The following is a 24,858-nucleotide window of genomic DNA, read 5'->3' on the forward strand; positions in this document are numbered from 1 at the left end:
GGGGTTAACTAACAAGCAGAAGCCTATCTGGTTGCGGACGCCTGAGGAGATCATAAATAAGGAATATGCAGCTTTCTACAAAAGCTTTCCAAATGATTTAGAGGAACATTTTGATGCTGAAGAGATCTCTTCTAGGGTTCTTATCGAGTTGAAAGAGATTGCAGGGGCGTTAGACTCAATCGTAAAGAATGTTGTTACTGTTCCAGATTATGTCAAGGATTCGCAAAGGCTCGCAAGAAAGGATATTATTTCTGGCCTTAATTTACTGCGAATTATTAACAAGCCTACTATAGCTACTATTTCCTATGGTCTTGACAAGAAGGCTTCAAGTGTTGGCGAGAAGAACGTACTAATGTTTGATTTAGGCGAGGGTACTTTTGATGTGTCACTTTTTACAATTCAAGAGGGTATTTTTGAGGTGAAAATTATTGCCGGTTACACTCATTTGGGAGGTGAAGATTTTGATAACAATATGGTGAATCATTTTGTATAAGTGTTTATGAGGACGAACACGAAAGATATTAGTGGAAGTGCGAGGACGTTGAGAATTCCCAAAGTCCAGCTACTGTTGCATGACTTTTTAAACGAGAATGAGTTATGCAAGATTATTAATCCTGAAGAAGCCTTTACTAATGGTCCAACTGTTCAGGCGGCAATTCTTAGTGGTTTGCAGGCAGAAATTGAAGTACAAGGAAACCAAAGAAAATTGAAGGCTCTATATGTCAAAGTTATGAAGAAATTACAAGATGCTATAAACATCCTTGAGGACAAGGATATTTTGAAGGAGTGGAGTATGTTACGATTGGACCTATGTGACAATGTTGGGCCTAATATTTAGAATGGGGTTATTAGTTTAGTTCGGCCCAATGATATATTCACCAGAGGAGTGTTAATGCATATATAATGTACTTTCTTCTTCATTTTAGGGTATCGAATGAAATGAAATGAACCTTTATTTTATCTTTTATTTTCTCTGCATTTCTATTCCTTTGTTCTTAGCTTAACTTCAATCAAAAAACCCAAAAATATTGTCAAGATCATGACACTAGCTAATCAGAAAATTTCAATTCCGACTCAACATTACAGGAACACAGTGCCAGATAAATAGCAAACAAGAATACTACAATACAAATATATATCTTTATATACATATAATCATCTGAATTTGTCAAATACAGAATCCAAAATCACTAGTATATCAAAAAAAACTCAATTCCGACTCCGCAACACAGCAACGGAGCCCCAAACATATCGTCAACAAAGAAACTTCACACACACACACACACAATCAAAATATAGATTCTGTGTGTTTCAATTCTGTACATAGGCACCAAAATCAAATACATTGGCACTGCATTTACAAATATATAAACACACACATACATAATTATCTGTATAATTAAACATATGTATGAAGCTATTTGTGCACATAATGAACAGCATAAAATTAACATTTAAACCCTAATTTAAACAATAATCATTTCAAAAATTAAAAATAAATATTGATAATAGAGCATACTCTTGTTGATTCTCGTTGGCAACCATGGTGTATGTGTATAGAAGGCGCGGCTGAAGCGTAAGGGTTTTATGGGTTTAAAGATTGAAGTTGTACGGTAAAAGAACGGTAAATATAAGGATTTTCCCTGTCACCCAAATTATTGTTTCATCATAAAATTACCATTCAACTATAATTTTTTTTTTGTTTTTTGTTTTACTCCCTAATGTTATATTTGGATTTTTTTTAGTCATTAATATTAGGTTCGGATTTGATTATTAGTATTTTGTCAATTTTCTATATATTATTAAAATATAGTGATAACCAATAAAAAAGTGAACAAAGGACCAAAATGTCACTATTTGAATAAATAATGCCCAGAATGTCACTTCCTGGAAAAAAAGGCCCAATATGTCATCTCATAACGGAACACAAACTTCCGTTTTAAAAAAAAGTAAAACGGAACATCGTTCCCTGTTTTTGTTCTTTTATATTTAAAAAAAATCTATCAGTTAAACATTACGGTACATAAACTCCCGTTTTTAAAAAACACAAAAACGGGACATCGTTCCCTGTTTTGCTTCTTTTATATTTAAAAAAAATACCCGTTAAACATTAAACAGATACATTACACGAACAAAACACGACAGAGCTGTAAATTGTCTATTTGTCTAGGGAATTTTTTGTGAATTTTGAAGTCGTTGATTGGAGAGGGAGAAGTGCGATCTTCAGTGCAAGCAGAGCTTTGAATTTAAGTTACTTTACTGCATCAATCATGAATATTGAGGTAATTTTCAAAATTGCGTCCATGTTGTTTGATGAAATTACCCAATGATAAATATACTTTGATTTGCGTTTATATAGTCTAGTGCATTACAAGTTATCAAGAATGTGAAACTAACCCATATTATATGATAAATATACTCTGATTTGCGTTTATATAGTCTAGTTTATTGTTTTTATGTGATAATCAAAGCTTTGCAATATTTTTCGCTCTCTGGAGACTTTAGCATGAATGTAGAGGCATCAATGTGCTCACTCGCATAATATACATCAAAAGTTTTATATAGAAATGTACTTTTGATGATTCTATGATATGAATATTATTGACATTAGATAGAAATGTACTTTTGATGCTTCTGTGATATGAATATTATTGAGATTAAATAGAAATGGATGCTTGTACAGTGGAAAATTGTTTCTTAGGCATTAGAAAAAGGGTCCAGTATTTTTGGGGATCGATTATCGAACATATGTAATGACTGGATTGTCAAAGATTGGGTGTCTTTACGCAAATTGCATCTCTATTCCTATGGAGTGGAGGTAAAGTTTGCGTACATCTTACCATTCTTTAGAAGCGAGATGTACTGGCTGTGTATATTTCAACCAGTTTGGAAAATGTTTTCTGGTTTTTTGATGTGCCTTAAGATCTGATATTTATGCTACCAGTTATCTCCATATACAATTATAGATTTCTCAGAGTGGCTAACAAAGACTGAAACTTATATAATTCGTTTTTTTAATCTTGATCACAACTATTGTTATAGTACTAGACTACTAGTGATGAATTGAACTTTCTGTTAAGTTGAAATGGAGTACCTCCCGGTACTTCATTTCAGCTGCTACAACTCAATCTCAGTAGTAAATTGTGATTGTTTTTTTGCTTAAGTTCTGTTTTTGCAGCAACTGTAATTGTTTTTTTAACTAGTTTTTCTATATGTTTGCAGGATGTGCATCTGGGTCCTGTTAACCCTAGCCTTCTTCATCTTCAGCATACACATACATCTTTAGATATTTGGAGGTTAGGTGGTGGTGATATGTTGAAGTGTCGCCGAAAAAACCCTAATAATGAAGATGATCTTCCACCGCTAGATCTTCGTATGGTCCCTTTACTTCAGTCTACTGGTTTCTATAGCGTTACTCTAGTGGCATCTTTACAGCTGGATTGGAGTCTAATATCAGCTCTTGTTGAGAGATGGCGGCCAGAGACTCATACCTTTCACTTGCCTATGGGAGAGGTTACTATTACTCTACAGGATGTAGGTGTTCTTTTAGGGCTTCCTATTGATGGTGATGCTGTTATTTCTGATATCACCCCTGGCCCTAATATGAGTTGGCATTCTTATGTTGCTGAGCTTTTTGGTAGAGATCCCGATCCGAAGAGAGACATGAATGGATCCAGAGTTCGGTTGTCCTTTATTACTTCATGTGCTCCAGCACGTTTACCGCAGGATGCATCAGCAGATGATATTCGCTTTCAGGTCTTGTGTTATCTTGTTCATCTATTTGGTGGTGTACTCTTCACTGATCATTCGGGAGGTCTCTTTCGTCCCATGTTTTTACATTTCATTCGTGATCTAGATAGATGCGGAGATTATGCTTGGGGTGCTGCAGTTCTTGCATATTTGTATAGGGAGTTATGCAAGACAAGTAAGAAGGACGTTGATGAGGTAGCTGGTTGTCTGTTATTGTTGCAGTTATGGGCGTGGGAGAGATTGCCCACTCTTGCTCCCATTCGCACCTCTTCTATCTTGTTTGATGCTCGTTTCTGGGAGGGTCAGGTTGCAGCTCCACGTGGACTGAGGTACTTAGCATTTATTATTTTCTTTCTGTTTTAGAATCGTTAAAAGAACTTCCTATGTAATGGAACGGTTAGGGTTTAGGGTTATACTTTATTTGCATGTTAGATTAGAATTTATCAATTTTTAATATATTAGGGTTCATTAATCCCCAAATTGGGTTTTAGAAGCGTTTACGTGAGCTTAATAAGATATTTAACGGCTTAGGGTTTATGATTCGTGGTTTAGGCCGTAAACCATGGAGCATAAACACTAATTGTTGCTAGGGTGGCCTTAAACCCTAGGAACCAGAATTTATTTTCATGTTAGATTAGAATTTAACACTTTTTAATGTTTTAGGGTTCATTAATCCCCAAATTGGGTTTTAGAGCGCTTAAATGAATTTAATATGATATGGAACGATTTAGCGTTTAAATGTAGTTGATATGATATTTAACCGGTGAGGGTTTATGGTTCGTGGTTTAGGGCATTTAGGCCCTAAACCATGGAGCATAAACCCTAATTGTTACTAGGGTTTAGGGCGCCCTAAACCCTAGGAACCACAATTTATTTTCATGTTAGATTAGAATTTAACACTTTTTAATGGTTTAGGGTTCATTAATCCCCAAATTGGATTTTAGAAGCGCTTAAATGAACTTGATATAATATGGAATGATTTAGCGTTTAAATGTAGTTGATATGATATTTAACTGGTTAGGGTTTATGGTTCGTGGTTTAGGGTCTTTAGGCCCTAAACCATGGAGCATAAACCCTAGGAACCAGAATTTATTTTCATGTTAGATTAGAATTTAACACTTTTTAATGTTTTAGGGTTCATTAATCCCCAAATTGGGTTTTAGAAGCGCTTAAATGAACTTGATATGATACGGACTTTTAATTTAAATATGAAACTGACTGTTTATAGTAATGTCATTATAGGTGGCTTCATGGTCATTCCTACACTAGCACGGGTGGCCGTACCCTTTCAGCTATTCGGACACTATTGGATGGGCTTGGACCATCTCAGTTTATATGGCAACCATACTCTGTTGATGTCATTTTTGAGCTTCCTGCATATTGTTTCACTGGTGAGTGTATTTGGCGCTACTACGGGCCTTTGATTTGTATTTTCATAGTCGAGCTTCACTGCCCTAATAGAGTTGCTAGACAGTTTGGGCTCGTGCGGACTATACCAGTTGATGTTGTTTACTCGGAGGCAGAGCATAGTACAAACTTGAGGGGCAATGACAAAATCAGATGGATTCAGAAACATGCAGCTAGCACATCTATCTGGGCGTATCGTTTAGATCATTTGTTTGTTGGAGATGCGATTGTTACCGAGAGTTCAATGCCTGAGTACCATCCTTGGTATTTGGAGAGGACTGTTAGATTCATTTCACGTGTTGGTGCATTTAATCATCGCATCGTAAGTTTTCTTATTGTTCATTTAATTTATTGAATAAGTTGTTTTTCTTTCCTAGTTTCATCACAAATGCTTTAGTAGTTTCTTTATTCCATACAAGAATCTTGTAACATGTGTGTCTTTTCTTTGTTTGTTTATTCAGGATCTTATATTCAGGCAGATATATGAGCGGACACAGGATGTTCTTCCTGATGTTTCTCGTTATGCTGACTAGTGTTGTGATTTTGTCAGAGCCTACACATTATATGGTTTTGATGAGATGCCTGTGGAGGTTCGTAGAGCTAGGCAGTTGGAGGAGAGGCAGCAACCGGCCCGTCGAGGTAGACGCGGCGGTGGACGAGCTGGTGGTGGTAGGCGAGCTAGGGTTTTGGTTAACGATGATCTTGTTGCTATAGAGCTTGGAGATGATGGTATTCCATTACATTCTGATTCTCATGATGTGCCCGAGTCATCTACTCATGCTCGTACTGATCCTATGGCTACGGATCTTGGCGATGATCGGGATCCTCCTGTACGTGATTCTGTTGTTCATACTGTTTCTGTTCATTTAACGAGATCATCTACTCGCTTCCAGCATGATTCTCAGATTCCGGATAGGTATGGATATGTTCCTCCTTTTGATATTTGCTTGACTCCTACTCCCGAGCAGCCTCGTACCGAGGACCCTTCCACAGAGCAGCCTTGTATCGAGGACCCTTCCACTGAGCAGCCTCCTCCTCTGCATCGTTCTCACAGGCCTACTGAGCATGTATGTATGGATTTCTCCATTTATCATTCAGTCTCCATGTTACACCTTCACCTCCTACTGATCCTGATGCCGGTACGGATGTCACTTCTTCACAGAGTACCCAGGACCAGAGTTCCCAAGACCGGCCCGGGAAGTATGGTCATTTCTACACTTATCAGGGTAAACGGCGTTCAAAGAGAACTGCTAATCCTCCAAACTGTGGAACAGATGGGCAGAAGTGCGCGAAGAAATGAGGGTAAGCTTAACTTTAAGTTCTTAAGTGTGTGTGTTTAATTGTGTATGTTTAGTATGCATCTTAATTGTAAATTTAAGTGTTGAATTGTGTGTTACTTGTCAAATGTAATTTCTATTTTATACTGTATATTTATAAAATTTATTTTTTATGCAGATGATGGACTGGATTGTGGATCATAGCTACTATGCGGATATTGAAAAATGCAGATGATATAGTTCCTTGTGCTTATTTTCACTATTTGTGTTATATTACTGTATTTCGTAATGTAGTTTGTATTGTAGTTATATTACTATATTGATTGTGTTGATTGTGTTATATTATTGTGTTGTAGTTTATTTTGTAATATATTTGGTTAAGAAGTTAAGATATTTTATTAAGCAATTTTATTTTAACAAAACAGGGCTTTCATATTTTTTTAAACAGAACAGTATAAAACAAAAGAAAGAAAACAGCAGATAAAACCACGTTTTGGTAGATGTAAGGCAAAACGGAACTTCGCCTTCCGTTTTACCTCTTTTAAAAAAAATAAAACTAAAGGGTTGATCGTCCTCCGTTTTATATGTTTACATGATTTAGATATAAAACGGAAGTTCGTGTTCCGTTTTGACAGTTTTTAAAAACAACCTCTAACGGCTCATCGTGTGCCGTTTTACTTGTTTAAAAAAAAATAGCTTAACGGGGGACGAAGTTCCGTTTTGCATTATTATTGCAAATATAACAGACGCACATAACTGTTTGCTGTGTCTCTCACTTTGCAAACACAAGTGTCTTCTGCTTCTTACTTTGCAAACCTAAAATTCGAATGTCAAGATAAAATTATATATATATTTAATAAAATTCTTAAAGATTTATTAATGGCTTCGGGTTCGGAATCTGGAGCATAATCAGTGACGATGATTGCGTGTATTTATACCGATGGTAATATACGACAAACTCAATTAGAGGGTTACGTATATGATAAACCGGTTTTTAAGCAAGTAAGACTCGATTCTAGTATGAATTTTAATAATTTGCGCGACGTATTGTTTTTGAAATTAAAAATTGATAGGAGTTTGTATGATTTTAAGTTGTGTTATCGATGGAAAAATTTCAATGATATGAAATTTGGTATTATTCCGGTTGATGATGATGATGATGTTGAGATGATGTTTGGAATTATTGTTTCGAATGGACCTCCTTTCTTTGTTGAAATTTATTTACAAAAAAATTCAACTTGTCCATTGATTGAAACAAGTACGAGAGTTGTGGAAACTAGTTCGAGAGTTTTCGAGATGAGTGGTAGTAGGGGTTTTGATTGTCAAACTACTAGTAGTATGTATGTTGGTGGTGATACGGTTAGTAGTAGAAGTTTGGATGCTTACGATGTTGTTGATTCGACTTTGATTACACGAGAGGAGACATTGGAGCCAATTGAGTTGAGGGAGGGGATGATATTCGACTCAAAAAAAGTGTTGATGCATACGGTTAGAGATTTTCATATCTGGAATCATCAAGAGATTAAGGTGGTTAGATCAAGTGATGTGTATTGGATTGTTGTTTGTAAGAATAAGGATAGTGGTTGTGACTGGAGTTTAAAAGCTAGGTTGCGAAAAACACTTGTAAAATTTCAAATTATGGAAACTTTGGGACCACACACATGTTTGCGCACCACAATTACTCAAGACCATCCTAATATGACATCTCATGATATTCTTGAACTAGTTAAGGATCAAATCGTTGTCGATCCCATATTTAAGGAAAAAGTGTTGATGGCCACGGTGAAAAGTATTTTTGGTTACCAATCGGGAAGAAAGAAGATTAGAGATGCGAAAAAGCTAGCAATGAATAAGGAACATGGTTCTTGGGAAGGTTCATATGATGATCTCCCTTTTTTGATGGAAGCGTTTCAATGTTTTAATGTGAGAACCAAGGTTGATTGGTTTTTTAAGGAGGATGAGATGGAAGATCGTGGGAGCTTAAAGGTATTCTATCCCTTTATACTAGTATCGCATAGATTTTTAAATGATTTTCCATATTTATGTAATGTTTTTGTAGTTAACGAGTATATTATGTCTTATTTGGAACAGGAAGTGACATTCAAGAGACTCTTCTGGGCTTTCAAACGATGCATTGATGGATTTGAGCATTGTATGCCTGTCATACATATAGATGGGACTCACATATACGGTCCATATTCGGGTGTACTATTGAGTGTTGTGGCAGTGGATGGGTTTAGTCATATTCTTCCACTTGCATTTGTTATTGTCGAATACGAGAATGTTTCTAGTTGGGGGTGGTTTATGGATAGATTGAGGAGGTTTGTGGCAGGTAGGAGACATGGGATTTGTGTTATTGTTGATAGACATGCTGGTATTATTGCTGCTATGTAACATATAGAATGGTGCGAGCCCCTTGTGTAATATCCGGGATATATCGTGTAATTATTTTTGCTATTAAATAATTATTATCTGTGTTCAGTATCTATTCTGTGAATTAATTGTTAAGTGTTATCTGTGTTTGGATATTTAAAAATAATATTAATTAAGTATTTTAATTTTTATATGTCCAAAATAAAATATAGATAATTGTCATATCTTCCAAATTATTTTTATGTTGATTTATGGATTTATAAGAATCATATGAAATTTATAAAATCTTTTTCCGAGCATTTAAAATCTATTTTATAGAAACGGGAACCAATCGAAATCATCTGTTGTTACGTTTTTGGAACCCAAAACTCTTCCGAGAACTCCTTCTTAACCTAATTGTATATTCCGAGCATATTCCATATTTCGACTTTTTCGATCCGGCGTACGGTTTGTTCTACGCGGGTCCCGACGCAACATTTTTGATACAATATTTGTTTCGGTAAATCAATAAAACCCGTATTTTCAATAAACGGAAGTTTTTTATTAAACTATCCCAATTATCACCTTGTAGTACGTGTAACCAGGCGCTGAGACCAAGACCGCAGTACAAATTGTACTGGTTTGGATAATTATCCCGAAAACCGATACCGTTTGGATCAGTTTTTATAAATAAATGTACCATTTTATATCCGGAATGATCCAACAGGATACTAATTTTCTGTAATTATAAATAGCCTTTTACCGTATTTTATTTCGTATCAAAATCATTTGCAGACAGATAATTATATAATTTTACAGAGAAAAATCATATATTCATAAACTGTTCCAAGAATCAAACCAACTTTTGAAGGTGTTATTGATCTTTGTTTGAAAAGCTCGAGTACCAGATTTGAAGGTCTTGAAGAGATCTATCAGATTCCATTACCTGTTTTACTGCAGAATCAAAGGTTAATTTTATATATTTTTATTAATTTTCGAATTATTTTGATTAAAAATATGAATTTTTGTTCGGATGATTGTTTGTATGATTTGATGATTGCATGTTGTAGAGCTTGTTTTCCTGATGATTTTGATATATTATACGTCTGATTTGGAGTTCAATAACATGTTCAAATTTGAGTTTGATTTTCGAATTTAAAATTAGGGTTTATAACCCGTATGAATGTTTTCAATTGAAATTTGGGGGTTTTTGATTTAGGGGTTATTAGCTGTTGATTTATAGTGGGTTGTGTTCCTTATGAAATTTGCAATCGATTGGTATATAGCTCGTTAATAGAGGATTAGTGAATCGAAGGGAGTTGTATTTTGAAGTTTTCCGATGTTCGCCGGAAACCGGCGATGTTCTTGGCCAATTTCCGGCCAGAACAAGAATGATTAGAATGATTTGTTTCCATAAATATGTTCCTGGTGAAGTGTAGTTGTCATCTGGACAGTTTGGTGGCCTAAGGTGGTCGGAATCATGTTCTCCGGCCACACTCCAGCGAGGTCGACGGCGGGGCTGGCAAAATTGCAAACAGGCCCTTGTAGTTTTAAAAACGATACAGTTAGGTCCCTGAAGTTTCCAGACTTTGCAAATTTAGGATTCTTGTTTTAAAAATGTTTAAAAAATCATATTTCCTATTTATTTTTATTATAAAAATTCATTTTTAATTTCTGAAAATTCTAAAAATTATTATTTTAATTCCGAAAATTATTTTTAATTCAAAAATAAATCTGAATTAATTAGTTAATTAATTCCAGTTAATTTTTAATTGATTAATTGGTCAGTTAATTTGAAAATTAATTGATTAATTGATTTAATTAATTATTAATTGATTTTAGTTAATTATTTAATTAGATTTAATTATTTAAAAGTGATTTAAAAATTTTGAAAAATAAATTCGAGCTTTAAAATATTATTCTAAATTATTTCCAAGCCTCGATAATTATTATAAAATTGTTTCGGAGCCAGAATTGGCCAACCGAACCCTGTTTATTATCCCGAAATTGATTTAACGGCCCGTTTTAATTCCGAAAAATATTTTAAAAATCGTTTTAAATACTAGAAAACCTTTTTATGACCCGAAATGTCTTTATAAATGATATGTCATTGATTATGTGACGTATTATGTGATATATGTGACATGTTGGTTGACTGTCGGTCTATATATATTCGATGTTTACTGTTTATCGCGTAACTTTCAATCCGTTAATCGGATTTGGATAAAATGAAGGGTAGATAGAAGTATATGTTAAATAGAATCATATGAGTTGAATATTGATAGATGCTTATGATATGTGAGCAGAAGAGGCAAGACGTAGGAAAGGGAAATAGGTAGTTGAGAAGTAAGACGGTTGAGATTGGAAGCGAGTGCAGTGTAATAAGCTAATACCAGGCAAGTGCTCTGAACTTTCTCGAGATATTGTAGTACTTGATAGTCTTGTTGATATTGCAAGTGCTTTAAAGCACTAAAACCCACACCCTGATTCCAGTTATTGTTCTTGAGCCGTAAACCTTATTCTTTCTAGGCCATTGATTATTGCATACCCAAACACAAACCACAAATCTACGATACTACTCTACAAATACATACAAAATAAATACTAGACACTGGACTGAATTACTTATATACTCAACCCAATCTATTTTATGCTTTGAAAGACCAAATCTTTGAAACCCTGAAACGTTGATTCCTTTGTTATCCAATTCTTTCATTACCCAACATCCAAGCTTTGAAGTTACCTTGTAGATCCGTACAAGGATTGAAATCCTTTCATTGTTAAGCACTCACTGTTGTTAATGATTCTGGTTATTGTTTATTATTGTTCATTTTATTATTATGTTAGAATTGGATTGTTTTTATAAAATTTTGGACCAGATTCGTGGTCAGACCATATAATGGTCAAGTTAGGCCAATGTGTGCCTTGGATCCAGTAGTTAGAGCAATGTTGTGTGCTTTGCTCGGGGTTAGTGCGTGACTGATCAGCAGCCTAACCTTGGTTTTAAAATAAAAGTACAATGTCCAATTCTAAATCATAATCCACTGTTCACTTGATATCATAACCATATTCACTTGATGATCATTATTCTCAGTTTTGTCATTGTGACTTGCTGAGCTAGTTAGCTCATTTGTGCGATGTTGTTTATATTCTTTCCAGTTAAAAAGGAACCAGTTGGTAGCAAGGATCCCCAATACAGCGCGAGAGCTAGGGATTAAGGTTGAGAAAGCTGAGCTAGTAGGCTTCTTTTGAAATAAATTAAGTTTGTAAAAGTTTGTAATAATGTTTAATATTCAGTTTGAGTTTGAATGGTTGGGATTTGAACGGTTTGTAATATAAGTAGATGTGTTTGGCTTGTGTGCATACTTTAAACTGTTGCGGTTCGTGGTAGTTAGTAAGTAGGGTCACTGCATCTTATTGTTATCTTTATTATTGTTATAAGCAGGTTATAATTAAGGTATGTGTGTGGACCCCAAACTTCTGACCCGGGTTTGGAGGGCGCCACACCTTGACCATCATAGGTTTTGTATTAGACACTTGGCTGCAAATTTTTGTACTACACATAGGAGAAAGGGTTTGAAAAATAGGTTAGTTGAGTTGGCTTCTCAGGTGCAAGAGAAGAAGTTTGAATTTTTATGGGAGCAATTGTTGATTGTGGAGCCTAGGACGACAAAATGGTTTGAGGATAAACCATTAAGTAAATGGTCTTTAGCATATAATGGAGGGAAACGTTATGGTATGATGACCATCAACCATGCGGAAAGTTGGAACAACGCGATCCTTGATGCTAGAAAACTCCCGAATAGTTCATTGGTTAGAGCACTATTTTTGAAGACGGTTGAGTATTTTGATGAAAGGCGTTTGGAAATTGCAACCGAATTATCTAAAGTTTGATTGTTTACTAATCATGCAAGCAAGAGGTTGAGTTGGTTTATTATACGTGCTAGGGGTCATAGTGTTAAAGTTTATGATCGAAATTCATTATTGTTTGAAGTAGTCACTAGAAAGGTTGACCAAAAGGGGGGAATAAGCATACTGTTAGGATTCCCGAGTACTTGTGTTCTTGTGGGAAATGGCAAACGTATCGTATTCCATGTTCTCATGTTATAGCATGTTGCGCGCATTTGAAATTGAGTCATGAATCGTTGGTTGACGAAATCTATAGGTTAGACAATGCATCGATGGTTTACAATGGTGTTTTCGAACCCATTCCGAGCAAAGGAGATTCTCGTTGGCCGACGGGTATTAATTTCCCAACCGTGATACATGACAAAGATGTTGAGAAAAAGAAAGGAAGAAGGAAGTTGACGAGGTATCAAAATGCAATGGATTTTCAAGCACCCAAGGGGAAAAAATTAGTTGTATTAGTGATTTGTTTAGTAATAATGATTCTTAAAAAATTGTATTGAATTTGAAGATTTTTATTACTTATTATAATATATTCATGTGTTTTTTTTTTGTCAATTTAATTATATGTTTTAATTCCATGAAATAGCAAGTTTTTATAATATTTTTTATGTATTTTAGTAAAAATTTTAAAAATTTCCAGTAGCTGCTGAAAAAAGCAGAAGCTGCTGAAGTTCAAGAAGCAAAAACGGAAGATTAAACCACGTTTTGGTGTAAATAAACAAAATGGTGCTTCGTCTTCCGTTTCAACTCTTTTAAAACCAAAGCAGTAAAACGTTTCTTTATAAAACGTTTTGCCTCTATCAAAAACAAATGAAGTAAAACGTTTTTTTAAAACCCGTTTATTTGTTCAAAAGGATAACGCCTCTTCGTGCGCCGTTTTAGAAATTAAATAATATAAAACATTATTTCGTGATCCGTTTTACAGTCATTTAAAAAATAGACAGTATTTTAATAGTATTTAGAAATTTTTTTTAAAACCCCAAAACGGAAGACGAAGTTCCGTTTTACCTTAAAAAAAAAAGCAAAACGGAACACGATGTTCTGTTAAGAGGTGACATATAGGGCCATCTTTTTCTAAAATAACAATTTGGGCCATTTTCAATGTCAAAGTGACATATAGAGCCACCACCCTAAAAAAGTGACATATGTGTCTTATAAGAAAGTTTATATGTGTTTGAGTTTGTTAGATGCATATGGAGGAGTCGTATAATGTCAATTATATACGCATGTTATAGAAAGGACGCATATTATTTTAAAAATCTGATCAGAACAGATGTATATACATTGTAAACAGACGCATAAAATCAGTTAATATATGTATTTTACTTTTTAGGTGGGGTACTAAGCTCAAAACCAAAATTATTAGAAAGAGGCATCCCAATCCGTACTAAAATTATTGGGAAATAAATAAAAAATAAAAAATTCTATATAATCAAATTAGCAAACTGATCATAAAATACTAAAAATATTAAAAAAATTACATATCAATATTTTACCAAATGACACTTTCAAAAACCAAATAAAATCACTAATCACAACTTTTTCATGCAACTTTTACCGACCCAAAATCAAAACTATAAACACATCCACTTTAATAGAATTGTGAAACAAGTATATATAAACACAAAAATAGAATAATATTGTAATAATGTGAATTTGTTATTAAATCGAACAACTCTCACAAGATATTTTTTTTACAAACATAGTTTTATAACTTATTTTTAAGATTTTTTTTGTATATAAAAATTTAAACGTTAAATTATTATTCAGAAGACAAAAAATAAAACAATTCATGAAACTACATCTTTTAGGAGGCTTAAAATGTTTGTCAAACTCTCATCACCAAGGTAAACGTCTTGGGGGACATATGGAGTACTATATATAAAGATATAAATATATATCTAATCATTAAAATATTACAGACTACCACTATATTTTAATAATGCTACAAAAAATTGACATAATGTTAATAATCAAATCTGAACCTAACGTTAGTGACTAAAAACAAATATGAACCTAATATTAATGAGCAAAAGAAAAAAATAATAGTTGAATTATAAGTTCCCAAAAACATGATAAGTTGGGTGACAAAAAAATGTATTTCCCCTAAATATAAACAAAAACTTGTCCTAAATGTTGCCTTGTTCAATTGAAAAATGTTACTAGGCATACGATCACGACTCACGAGAGTTCATATATTATTTTTAATTTCATTATATAAAAATTGATCATTACACGAAAATTTCGGATATTAACTTTACTAGCTTATAACTTGTGCTATGCACGGACCGATTATAACATTTGTAATTTTATTATTTTTATATTAATAAAATATAATAAAACTAATTATATATTATTGAGATTAATTAAGTTAAAATATTTACTTATTATTTTGTAGTATCATATTATTGAAGTATTCAAAATTTTGATAGTTAATATTTTAAATGTCCTCCTATTACAGCCAATAGGTCGCTTCGTTGTGGGGTTAGATAGCCTATAGGAAAGTGGGAGTTTTGAATAGCAATGATATATGCGGATAATTTGGTATTATTTTTAATATTATTTTTTATTTTTTTCTTGATTTATTAATTATTTTTTTATATTATAATTGGAAATACTAAAATGAGTTTGGAAGTGTTTGGTTCCCTACATAAAAGATAAAAAAGAAGTTGAGTGTAATTAGAAATTAAGTTGGATAATAATTCATAAAGTTTGTAGTCATATTAGATACGTGATTTAATTTCTTTAATAAAATTATATTTGTTTAAAATTTGTTTAACAAAATCATGTTTCGCTTACAATAATAGAGTATATATGCAGTCTCAATCGGCGAAGCCTTCAGCCCAGGGAAGCAACAATTGAATTCTTAATGTGTGTGCCAGTACCGAGCAATCCTGGTCAGGGAAGGCTAAGACGGCGCCTCGAATATGGGTAGCAAGAGGGCGCTTTTGAAAACTCCTTATTTTCAATATTCAATCATTTTACATTTGTAAACAGTTTGTCACTTGTTTGATAACTTATTTGTATTTTTTATTAAACTAAGTTGAACATCAGTTTAAATACTTTGAATATTTATCAAATAATATTTCATAGTCAAAGTTGCAGAAAGTTGATATACATTTTTTTAGTATAATGGAAATGGAATATCTTGAGGAAAAAAGCCTAACAATCTAGCACAAGTAGCTTAAACATCTCGGTTACAAAAATAACCGTTTACATTCTGAATTAGTAACGGGTCTAATTGACTTGGAGAACGCTCAATAATGAAGACTCCAGGGGAAAAATCCCATATGAAAAATAAAATCAGCACATCGATTTGCTTCCCTCACGACATGCCGTAAAGAAAGTTGACATGTTTTTTTTTGGCATCTCCTATATATCATAGATAATGTTAAACTGAGGATGACTCGAATCTGTATGTAAAACACAATTAATTGCATCAAGAGAATCAAAATCCCCAATATGTTGTTCAAGATCCCCGAAAATTGTATATTCTCAAAAAACTCATTTTTACCCATTGTCATGCCAACGCTAACATTTTTTTACAATTATCAATCATGTTTCACGCTCAATCAAGTACGTAATGATGATATGCAATTTGATTACTACTGAACCTTAAAGTTGTATCCATATTAAGTGAACATGGTATGCTGTTTATCATCCCCACAAATTGCATTTACTTAATAAACTCATTTTTAGCTCATGTCGATTATTTGGTCAACACTAAAATTTCGTTATAATGATCAATTATGTTAACTTTCATTCATCTTAAAAATATTGTTTATGTGTAATATATTTTGCACACTCTCATCAAACATTACGTCATATATGTCATAGACTTTCCGAAATTTTTTGGCGTATTTATTAGTCTCGAACACCTTTATTAGATCATCTTCACAAATATCTGAGGTAGTTGCACTACTTATAAAATATTAGTCAACATTAAATCTCAAATATCATACTTGTTTAATGTAAAAATAATTACCAATAAATATGACATGTAAGAGTCAATCGTTGATAGTTAAATACTATCGCAATAATATTGCGTCTTTTAATTTATTTTCAAAAACAATATTATAATACTATTATAATCATTTTTTTATCTAGTTTGTTTCCTAAAAATATTTATTGATGTTGTTATATATGAAAATAATTTTATCTAGTTGGCTCGGTTTGAATTAAACCGATAATTCTAGATGAAATTAATTTTAAAATAATTTTAAAAGATATAAAGACTGAGTTTTTCTTGGATGTAGATAATAAATTTTAAAGGATAAATAAAAATTCATGTGATGTAGTTGTTTTATATGTGAATAAAAACTATTCTTATACTTTTACTAACCTTGAGGTCATGAGTTCGATTCTCAACAAAACATTTCTTTACCATATCTTTTGTGTTCGACGAGAATCGAGTTCAAAAAAGTTCGGCTCGACTCGAGTTTTTTATCGAGTCTGAAAATACGATCGAGTTCAAGCCGAATCGAACCTCATTTTATTGAGCCGGTTTTGAGTACTTCACTAATAAATGATAAACGTAAAGTAATTTATGAAAAATAATAAAAAAAAATTTATAAGATAGTTTAGTAATGACACATAAATTAACAAATGTATAAATCTATTTATTATTTTTTTTAAAAAAGAATCGAGTTCGAGTCATGTCGAGTTTAATAAAACTTGACTTGACACGAGTTTTTTTATCGAGGTCAAAATGTTTTCGAACTTGATAATAAGTTCAAGTCGAGTCGAGCACCATTTTATTGAGTCGAGTTCGAGTTGTCTCGGCTCGAACTACATATATAGTTTAACATGAAATTAATTTTAAAACAATATAAAAAGAAGATATAGAGACCAGGTTTTTAGTAGATTTAGATAATGATTTTTAAAGTAGTAACAAGAGCCTAGTGTGATGTTGTGGTTGTAAATGTGAACTAAAATATCCTTTATTAACCTTGAGGTCATCAGTTCAATTCTCAACAAAAACATTTTTCTAACAATTTTTTTTCATATATGACTATTGAATAAATGGTACATTGGTAATTTTCTAAATTAGAATAAAACACCATGTTGCTCCATAACATATACAATACATAGATAGATATATTTCACCCATACTTATTGAAATCGATGGATTTTATAAATCGCTAAAAAATTGGTCAAAAATATTTGTACAATAAAATCGATTCATGATAAATTACCTATAAATTATCCGATTTTTTAAAAGTTACTTGATAAATCATAAATCGATACCTCAGTCGAATAGTTCCGATTTTTGAAATCTGTAACCATGATTGCATTAAATTTTTATTTTATTTTTAATTAAATATAGCATAAAAATGCATCTTATATTGATGCTTATAATTTGGTAAACTATTTTTTGGTTGATTTAATTATCCTTGATCTTCTTAATTAATGATCCTCCAAATACTAAAGAATATACACAAATCAAGTTCTTATATTCGAACCCCACCAACAACATTTATTTATATAATTATATATACATTATTCAAATTTCAGGTTTGAATCTCGGCAATAACAAAATATTATATTATTATTTATAAAAATACTAATAAGGTTAATGGTTTAAATCTCATCAATTTTATATTTATTTATTTTTTTGAAATAAAGGTACTTGCTTCTATTAAAAATCATCCATCATAAGAGTACATGAAATAAAATCTGGCATGGTAATGAACCACTCCATTAGACCTCTACTAGAATAAGCAGCTCGAGCAATCTCATGGGCTACCTTATTCACAGATCGTGGTATGAACTAAAACAACACGTTCTCATAATATTTAGCTAACTCATTACAATCCTCTACGATTGTATGAAACAAAGAACTCCCTGATTGTTTATCCATTGCATCGATTAATAACTTGGAGTCTGATTCATACACAGAGTTACTACTTCCCCGGTCCTTTATCCAGGATAAAGCTTCTCGCATACTTAAGGCTTCTACTTCCCTTGGCGATCTAGCACCTCTGACTATGTTACTCATGGCTCGTAGAAAATGACCAGATGCATCCCGAACCACACACCCAACAGCCACAAACTCCCTTTCTTGATTACAGGCTGCATCGTTATTCACTTTAACCCATCCATCCAAAGGTCTACTCCATGATTTAGCCTGCTCTATTTGCCTATTTTTCTGCTGTGTATCCCGTGCATTAGCTCGGTTCAAGGTAGACAGAAAATTGATAGCCATATGTTTTACCCCAAAAACTGACATGTTTATCTTTTCCCACACCCACTTATTTCTCCTCATCCATAGTCCCCAGCAAAGCAAACTAAACATTACACTCTTCTCCTTAGTAGTTGTCTGGAAAACTCGTTTGATAGTCTCCTCTCCCGTCTCCACATTCCCACCGAACACTAAATTTTGCATGCCTATACTCTCCCATACCTCTCGTGTAAAAGAACACTGGAACAATACATGTGCTACGTCTTCTATATGATTATGACACCACAGACATGCTGGTAAGATGTCAACATATTTACTACACAGAGCACCTGCTGTTGGTAATACACCTCTGGTTACTCGCCATAAGAAATTTGAAACTTTACCTGGCAATTTCAGTTTCCACAGTCTTGCCCACACTTCCCTTTCTTGACCAGATGATTTACCCCACAACAATCTGTAGTAGCCGCGTACTGTAAATTCACCCCTGTTACCTGGTAACCAAAACCAAGAGTCTGATTTTTTATGGGAATTGGTATTTGGTAAATAAGCTTTTTGTCTCTGTCATTACACATCTCATCCAAAATCTCTGCGTCCCAAGTATGGTCCTCTACCTTCATCAGGCTATCCACCGTCACTTCTGCAAGCTCCGGATACATAATACTTGTCATATATCCATTGTCCGTATTTGGTAACCAAGCCACCTGCCATACCTTTGTGTCCTTCCCATCTCCTATATGTCTCCTACAGCCTTGATTTACAACAACCTTTCCTTCGACTATACTACGCCAGGCATGATTTGGATTGTTCCCCAGAGAAGCATCCAAAAAATCTGTCTTTGGATAATACCGAGCCTTCATTAGTTGAGTTACCAGAGGATTGACATTTTTCAATAATCGCCAGGCTTGTTTTGCAAGCATTGCCACATTAAATTCACATAACTTCTTGAACCCCAATCTCCCCTCCTCTTTCACCTCACACAATCTATCCCAAGCCAACCATTTTATTCCACCTGTATCTCCAATATTACACCACCAAAAAGCATTCATCTTTCTTTCAATTCTATCAACGATCTCTCTTGGAATTAAAAATAAACTCATCCAGAAATTTGGAATAGTTTGCACCGCTGCTTTAAGAAGAGTGATCTTCCCTGCTTTTGAAATGACTTTGTTTCCCCAGTTCTGCAACTTTTAGTCGACTTTGTCCAATAAGAACTTAAATTTGGCCACCTTTCTTCTTTCCACCATCATGGGCATTCCCAAATAACTTCCCGGGTTATCAACTTCACGCACACCCAGCTGAGTACATACTTTCACTCGATTTTCTTCCTTCGTATTAGGAGAGAAAACAACAGTAGATTTATTATAATTGACGACTTGTCCCGAGATTTCTTCATATCTATTTAATATACGTTTCATTACCACGACCTCTGCTTCCACGGCTCTGAAGAAGAAATAACAGTTGTCGGCAAATAAGAGAAGCGATATTTTGGGTGCCTCTCTTGCAATCGTGCATCCATGTACTAAACCAACACTTTCATTTCGTCGAAGCATTGCACTTAGACCTTCAGCGCATAATATATAAATATATGGGGACATAGGATCCCCTGGCGCAGACCACGGGACAGAACAACATTACCAAACTCTTGGCCATTTTGAGTGAAACTATATGATACCGAAGTAACTATCTTTATTACTCGATCAATCCAAACTTGCTGGAACCCAAACTTATGCATCATGTTTATAATGAATCCCCATTCTAATCGATCATAAGCCTTCGAGATGTCTATTTTGAAACCAGCTACACCCTTATTACCTTGATTTTTCCTCCTCATATAATGGTTTACGTCGAATGCCATAAGTGCGTTATCATTTAACAACCAACCCTCAATAAATGCACTATGTTTATATGAAATAATAAAACCAAAACATGGCTTCAAGCTGTTAGACAACACCTTTGATAGTATTCTCATAAGAACATTACATAAAGATATTGGACGTAAGTCTGCCATTGTTTGAGGTGTTTTGATCTTCGGTATGAGACAAACTAGTGTCTTGTTCACCCTATTTGGTAACTCACCCGTGTACATGAACCTTCGGCAGAACTGAATCACATCACCCTTAACCACATCCCAAAATGATTGGTAAAATGTGGGATTAAACACATCTATCCCCGGAGCTTTCTCAGGATGCATAGAGAATACCGCTGATTTCACCTATTCCTCGGTAATAATTGGAAGCATGCCTAGTTTGTGTTGCTCAGTTAACTTCTTGACTTCTTCATGTTCTGACAATCGACCATCCAATGTTGCTGCTGTGAACAAATTTGAGAAATAACTCTCGATAACATTCTGGATTTCTTCATTTTTTTCACACCATACCCCATCACTATTCTGTATTTTCTTCACTGAATTCATTTTTTCCTCTGTGAAGCATATCTGTGGAAAAAACGTGTGTTTTGATCGCCATCCTTTAGCCAAAACTCTTTAGCACGCCATTTCCAATAGACTTCTTGCTTTTCTAACAGCTGCAGGAACTCCCATCTGACCTTCTTATACACCTTGATTCCATAAGCATCTCTTCTGGATCTCATATTACGTAACTTAGTTTTACATAACTTCATTTTCTCATTATACTCCTTGCTTATACCTCCCCCCCACTCTTGAAGTTTCAACCCATAATATTCAATCTTTTCCAAGATTTCTGTATTACCCGCTTCTTCCCACCCGTTGACAATAATTCGCCTACACACATCCTCTTTCAACCATAAATTTTCAAATTTAAATCTATGCTTCTTTGGCACATACACTTGTCTGTGTAGCTGAATATATATCGGTAAATGGTCAGATGTCGAGACATCCAACACTTTTAATCCCGTCTGAGGGAATAAGTCACACCACAACTGATTTGTAAATGCCCTGTCCATTCTCTCCTGCACCCAGTTTGCCTGACCTCTATACTTCTCCCAAGTATATTTTTCACCCGTGAAACCTATGTCCAGCAAACCACATTCATTTATCATTTCTGAAAAACCCGTTAACAAGCCAAATAGCTGTGCACACCCACCTCGCTTATCCTCTGCCATCATCATGTCGTTAAAATCACCCAAAACACACCATGACAACGTTGAATTTTCAGCTAGACCCCGTAAAAACTCCCAGGAAAATCTCCTTCGACTCCTTTTGGGACACCCGTAAAAACCAGTATATCGCCAACGCTCAACTTGGTCATTCTCCACCTCAAAATCAATATAATGAGTGTCACTATCCTTTACCTTACATCCCCCTTCCGTTTTCCATATCAATACTAAACCACCACTACGCCCTCGTGCCTCCACTGCCCAATACTCTGCAAAATGAAGAGTTTTACACAACTCCTTTATTTTATTTTTATTAGACAAGGTGTCTGATAGAAAAATAACATTAGGTTTTATTTCGTGTGAAATTTTCTTAATAAATTAAATTGCTCGTGGGTTACCCAGCCCACGACAATTCCACGCCAAGATACTCATTTGTCTAGGTGGGCCTGCATCACAGGTCCCACCTTTTGCTCATTTTTGGGCCCATTTCTTATCTCCATAGCTGACTATTTTACAGGCCCATTTTCTTTGATGTCCGTTTTCTTCTCGATTCGTTTCCTTTTTGGGTCCAAGATAATAATTTAATTTTCAAACTTATTCCCGCTTTGCGTCATCTCATCCATGTTTATCGCTTCACTCTCATTTGATTTGTTCCCCAAATCTCGCGACACATAACGAATACCCCCATCAACTCCCGAAATCTCTCCTATCAGCCCATCAACCTTCATGAAATGCGTTGTCACCGTTTCACCACTATGACTCTCCCCTGAACTATACGATGTGCCACTACTTGTTGTCCATGACTATTCTCCGGCAACTCCGTTCCTCAACCAACAAGCTCCAATATTTTGATTCCTCGTATTTCTCATAGGTGCTCTTAGCCATGTCCCGTAAGCCTTTTCAATGACTTTGTCTAGATTTGCATATGTTACCGCACAGTCTCGTTCTGCATGCCCTAATAATCCATAAACAAAACAAAAAGTGCTCAGTTTCTCATACTTAAATTCACCCAGCTCCAATCACCCCCTCTCTTAATCTTTATCCGTCTTTTCAATGGCTTGTTAATGTCCATTGTAACTCTAACTCGTACATACATTCTCAGTGCACCAGAATTGTTATTTGGATCAACCTTGCAAAATGACCCTATATAATTTCCAATGCTTTACAATACCCTTTCTAAGTTCATTCTAATGGGCAAGTCATACAGTTGAACCCATATATCTACTTTATTCAGACTTAATGAGTGTGGATCTTCATTTATATCCAATTTTTTGTAGACCAGTAAGTTTTGCTCAAATGTCCAAGGTCCCCCGTCTAAGACTTTCTTCAGATCCAGCACATGAAAAAATGTAAATGAATACCTCTGCTCGCCCAAATCATGTATTTCAATCCCTTCTTTAGGCCTCCATTAAGATGCTAGTACATTCTGCATGGCCTGAAAATTTATAGTCTTATCCGTGATGAATTTCCCTATCAATACATATGTGTTTACAGTCTGAATCCCCTCCGCTCCTATGACCACCCCCTGTTTCCTCCTCCTCCAACATCATCTTAGAATACATCTCTTCCGGATTACCCATAGGCGTCGCCATTAAATCTACGTATCAAAATACCAAATAATACTCTAAAATTTCGGCAATACTAAGCAAAAAGAATGAGTGAATGATAAAATTAATTACTTGTCATATTGACAAGACAGAAAAACTTACAAAGATGCAAGACTACGTTGCGTGATTTGATTTAGGCAAGTTATATGTTCACATGAAGGAACTTAAAGTAAAGAAGTAAATTCATCAATTTCATATTATTTAATTTTAACTAAAGTGAAATTTTATTACAATTATATAAAATATTAAATTTATAAAATACATGGGATTATTAAGCTGGTAAATTATAAATTAAGTTTTGAGTTTGAGACTACTATGTACGTACTCTCCCAACTTAGGTGAATATAAAGTTTTTTTAATGTGAATACATAAGGGATACATATGTAATTACACAAATTAATCAAAAATCACTAATTTTATTAATAAAATACAATATATACTCATATAACTCTCTTAAGTACATACTTGGGGATCATTTTTCTCTTAAGTATTTTGACCTTTTTGTAACTTATAAATATTTTAATACATAGAATTATATTGGTGTTTTAGTCATAACACGTATCCATTAGGCGAAAAGATAGATCATTCCTATTTTAATTATTACAAAATCATATAATCATTGTAATGTTATTTAAAAATAATAAATGCTTAATATTTTGGTTATTGCAATAATGTTAGTATTATTCTTATTATTCAACTCAAATACTTCAATGACTATTTGATGTAGTACATTTTGTTTTCATTAACATGTAACATCTCAATTTTTCTTTGTGCCGCTTTTTCTTGATTGAGAATTTGAGGTGCCGCTTTTTCTTGATTGAGAATTTTGTGTTATATTAGGATGGTTCAACATTTCCACTAATATATTAGATATGCAAAAAAACATGGCAACTTTCTTATAGGCATGTAATGAGGTAAACAAATCGGTTTGCCGGTTTTGTTTCTTATACCGGATTTTCTCATAATTACAGAGTCTCCATTCTTGAGAGTTCCCCAACTGATTTAGACCCGTCACTGTTTAATTTTTTGATAAGCATGTTTAAACTATTTGTACTAGATTGTTGAGCTTTTTCCCTCAGGATATTATTTTCCATTGAACTGAAAAAATTATAAGTACGTGGGAAGTAAAATGTAAGGACTAATGACGTGATTTCGGTTTTTGAAGCAGAGGTAGTAATAATTTTTGAATCTCTTTTTTGATTTTTATGTTGTCAATTTTTATTTTTGATATTGTAAATGATTCACTCTATCTGGTGCAAGTCTAAACAAGGATATTGCAACCAACTTGAAGTAGGCAATA

At 33.9% G+C, this 24,858-nt stretch overlaps 6 protein-coding genes across 7 annotated transcripts in view; 2 read left to right on the forward strand and 4 right to left on the reverse strand.

Annotated features, from left to right (window-relative positions):
• The window catches only part of LOC141684183 (DNA-directed RNA polymerase III subunit 2-like), a 47,055-nt gene extending 45,412 nt beyond the window's left edge, over positions 1 to 1,643 (reverse strand). For both annotated transcript variants that reach the window (XM_074489020.1, XM_074489019.1), the window contains exon 1: positions 1,520 to 1,643. In XM_074489020.1, the coding sequence (XP_074345121.1) occupies positions 1,520 to 1,545 (26 nt within the window). In that variant the 5' untranslated portion in view covers positions 1,546 to 1,643. The remainder of the gene's footprint in view (positions 1 to 1,519) is intronic.
• Positions 1,644 to 3,085: 1,442 nt separating this feature from the next.
• On the forward strand, positions 3,086 to 5,690 carry LOC141685329 (serine/threonine-protein phosphatase 7 long form homolog). The gene is made up of 4 exons (XM_074490438.1): positions 3,086 to 3,100; positions 3,223 to 4,079; positions 4,993 to 5,479; positions 5,619 to 5,690. The coding sequence occupies exons 1-4, from the start codon at positions 3,086 to 3,088 to the stop codon at positions 5,688 to 5,690; spliced, it is 1,431 nt and encodes a 476-aa protein (XP_074346539.1).
• Positions 5,691 to 7,352: 1,662 nt separating this feature from the next.
• Positions 7,353 to 12,680, forward strand: LOC141685330 (uncharacterized). Its single transcript, XM_074490439.1, has 3 exons — positions 7,353 to 8,420; positions 8,526 to 8,824; positions 12,353 to 12,680. Exons 1-3 carry the CDS (start codon positions 7,353 to 7,355, stop codon positions 12,678 to 12,680), a joined length of 1,695 nt encoding a protein of 564 aa, XP_074346540.1.
• A 5,785-nt stretch (positions 12,681 to 18,465) lies between these two features.
• LOC141685331 (uncharacterized) lies at positions 18,466 to 19,080 on the reverse strand. The gene has a single exon (XM_074490440.1). The coding sequence runs from the start codon at positions 19,078 to 19,080 to the stop codon at positions 18,466 to 18,468; it is 615 nt and encodes a 204-aa protein (XP_074346541.1).
• A 188-nt stretch (positions 19,081 to 19,268) lies between these two features.
• Positions 19,269 to 21,067, reverse strand: LOC141685332 (uncharacterized). Its single transcript, XM_074490441.1, has 3 exons — positions 20,953 to 21,067; positions 20,295 to 20,437; positions 19,269 to 20,054 (listed from the first exon to the last, which is right to left on the reverse strand). The coding sequence occupies exons 1-3, from the start codon at positions 21,065 to 21,067 to the stop codon at positions 19,269 to 19,271; spliced, it is 1,044 nt and encodes a 347-aa protein (XP_074346542.1).
• A 21-nt stretch (positions 21,068 to 21,088) lies between these two features.
• On the reverse strand, positions 21,089 to 22,383 carry LOC141685333 (uncharacterized). Its single transcript, XM_074490442.1, has 3 exons — positions 22,350 to 22,383; positions 21,421 to 22,220; positions 21,089 to 21,310 (listed from the first exon to the last, which is right to left on the reverse strand). The coding sequence occupies exons 1-3, from the start codon at positions 22,381 to 22,383 to the stop codon at positions 21,089 to 21,091; spliced, it is 1,056 nt and encodes a 351-aa protein (XP_074346543.1).
• Between the last annotated feature and the right edge of the window lie 2,475 nt (positions 22,384 to 24,858).

Source organism: Apium graveolens, chromosome 9, assembly GCF_009905375.1.
Source record: "Apium graveolens cultivar Ventura chromosome 9, ASM990537v1, whole genome shotgun sequence".
NCBI classification, from domain to species: domain Eukaryota; kingdom Viridiplantae; phylum Streptophyta; class Magnoliopsida; order Apiales; family Apiaceae; genus Apium; species Apium graveolens.

Excerpts from the sequence above, each read along its gene's own strand:
- LOC141685329 (XM_074490438.1), top strand. Across the intron at positions 4,080-4,992 it reads GCAGCTCCACGTGGACTGAG|GTGGCTTCATGGTCATTCCT; the intron begins GTACTTAGCATT and ends ATGTCATTATAG. Across the intron at positions 5,480-5,618 it reads GTGCATTTAATCATCGCATC|GATCTTATATTCAGGCAGAT; the intron begins GTAAGTTTTCTT and ends TTGTTTATTCAG.
- LOC141685330 (XM_074490439.1), top strand. The coding sequence starts at position 7,353 with ATGATTGCGTGTATTTATACCGATGGTAATATACGACAAACTCAATTA. Across the intron at positions 8,421-8,525 it reads AAGATCGTGGGAGCTTAAAG|GAAGTGACATTCAAGAGACT; the intron begins GTATTCTATCCC and ends TATTTGGAACAG. Across the intron at positions 8,825-12,352 it reads GCTGGTATTATTGCTGCTAT|GAGAAAGGGTTTGAAAAATA; the intron begins GTAACATATAGA and ends TACTACACATAG.
- LOC141685331 (XM_074490440.1), bottom strand. The coding sequence starts at position 19,080 with ATGCAAAATTTAGTGTTCGGTGGGAATGTGGAGACGGGAGAGGAGACT.
- LOC141685332 (XM_074490441.1), bottom strand. The coding sequence starts at position 21,067 with ATGCATCCTGAGAAAGCTCCGGGGATAGATGTGTTTAATCCCACATTT. Across the intron at positions 20,438-20,952 it reads CCGAAGGTTCATGTACACGG|GTCTAAGTGCAATGCTTCGA; the intron begins GTGAGTTACCAA and ends TATGCGCTGAAG. Across the intron at positions 20,055-20,294 it reads CCGTGGAAGCAGAGGTCGTG|AACTGGGGAAACAAAGTCAT; the intron begins GTAATGAAACGT and ends TAAAAGTTGCAG.
- LOC141685333 (XM_074490442.1), bottom strand. The coding sequence starts at position 22,383 with ATGAGTATCTTGGCGTGGAATTGTCGTGGGCTGG. Across the intron at positions 22,221-22,349 it reads GTGGAATTGTCGTGGGCTGG|AGTATTGGGCAGTGGAGGCA; the intron begins GTAACCCACGAG and ends TTCATTTTGCAG. Across the intron at positions 21,311-21,420 it reads GAATCAAGGTGTATAAGAAG|ATATGCTTCACAGAGGAAAA; the intron begins GTCAGATGGGAG and ends TTTTTTCCACAG.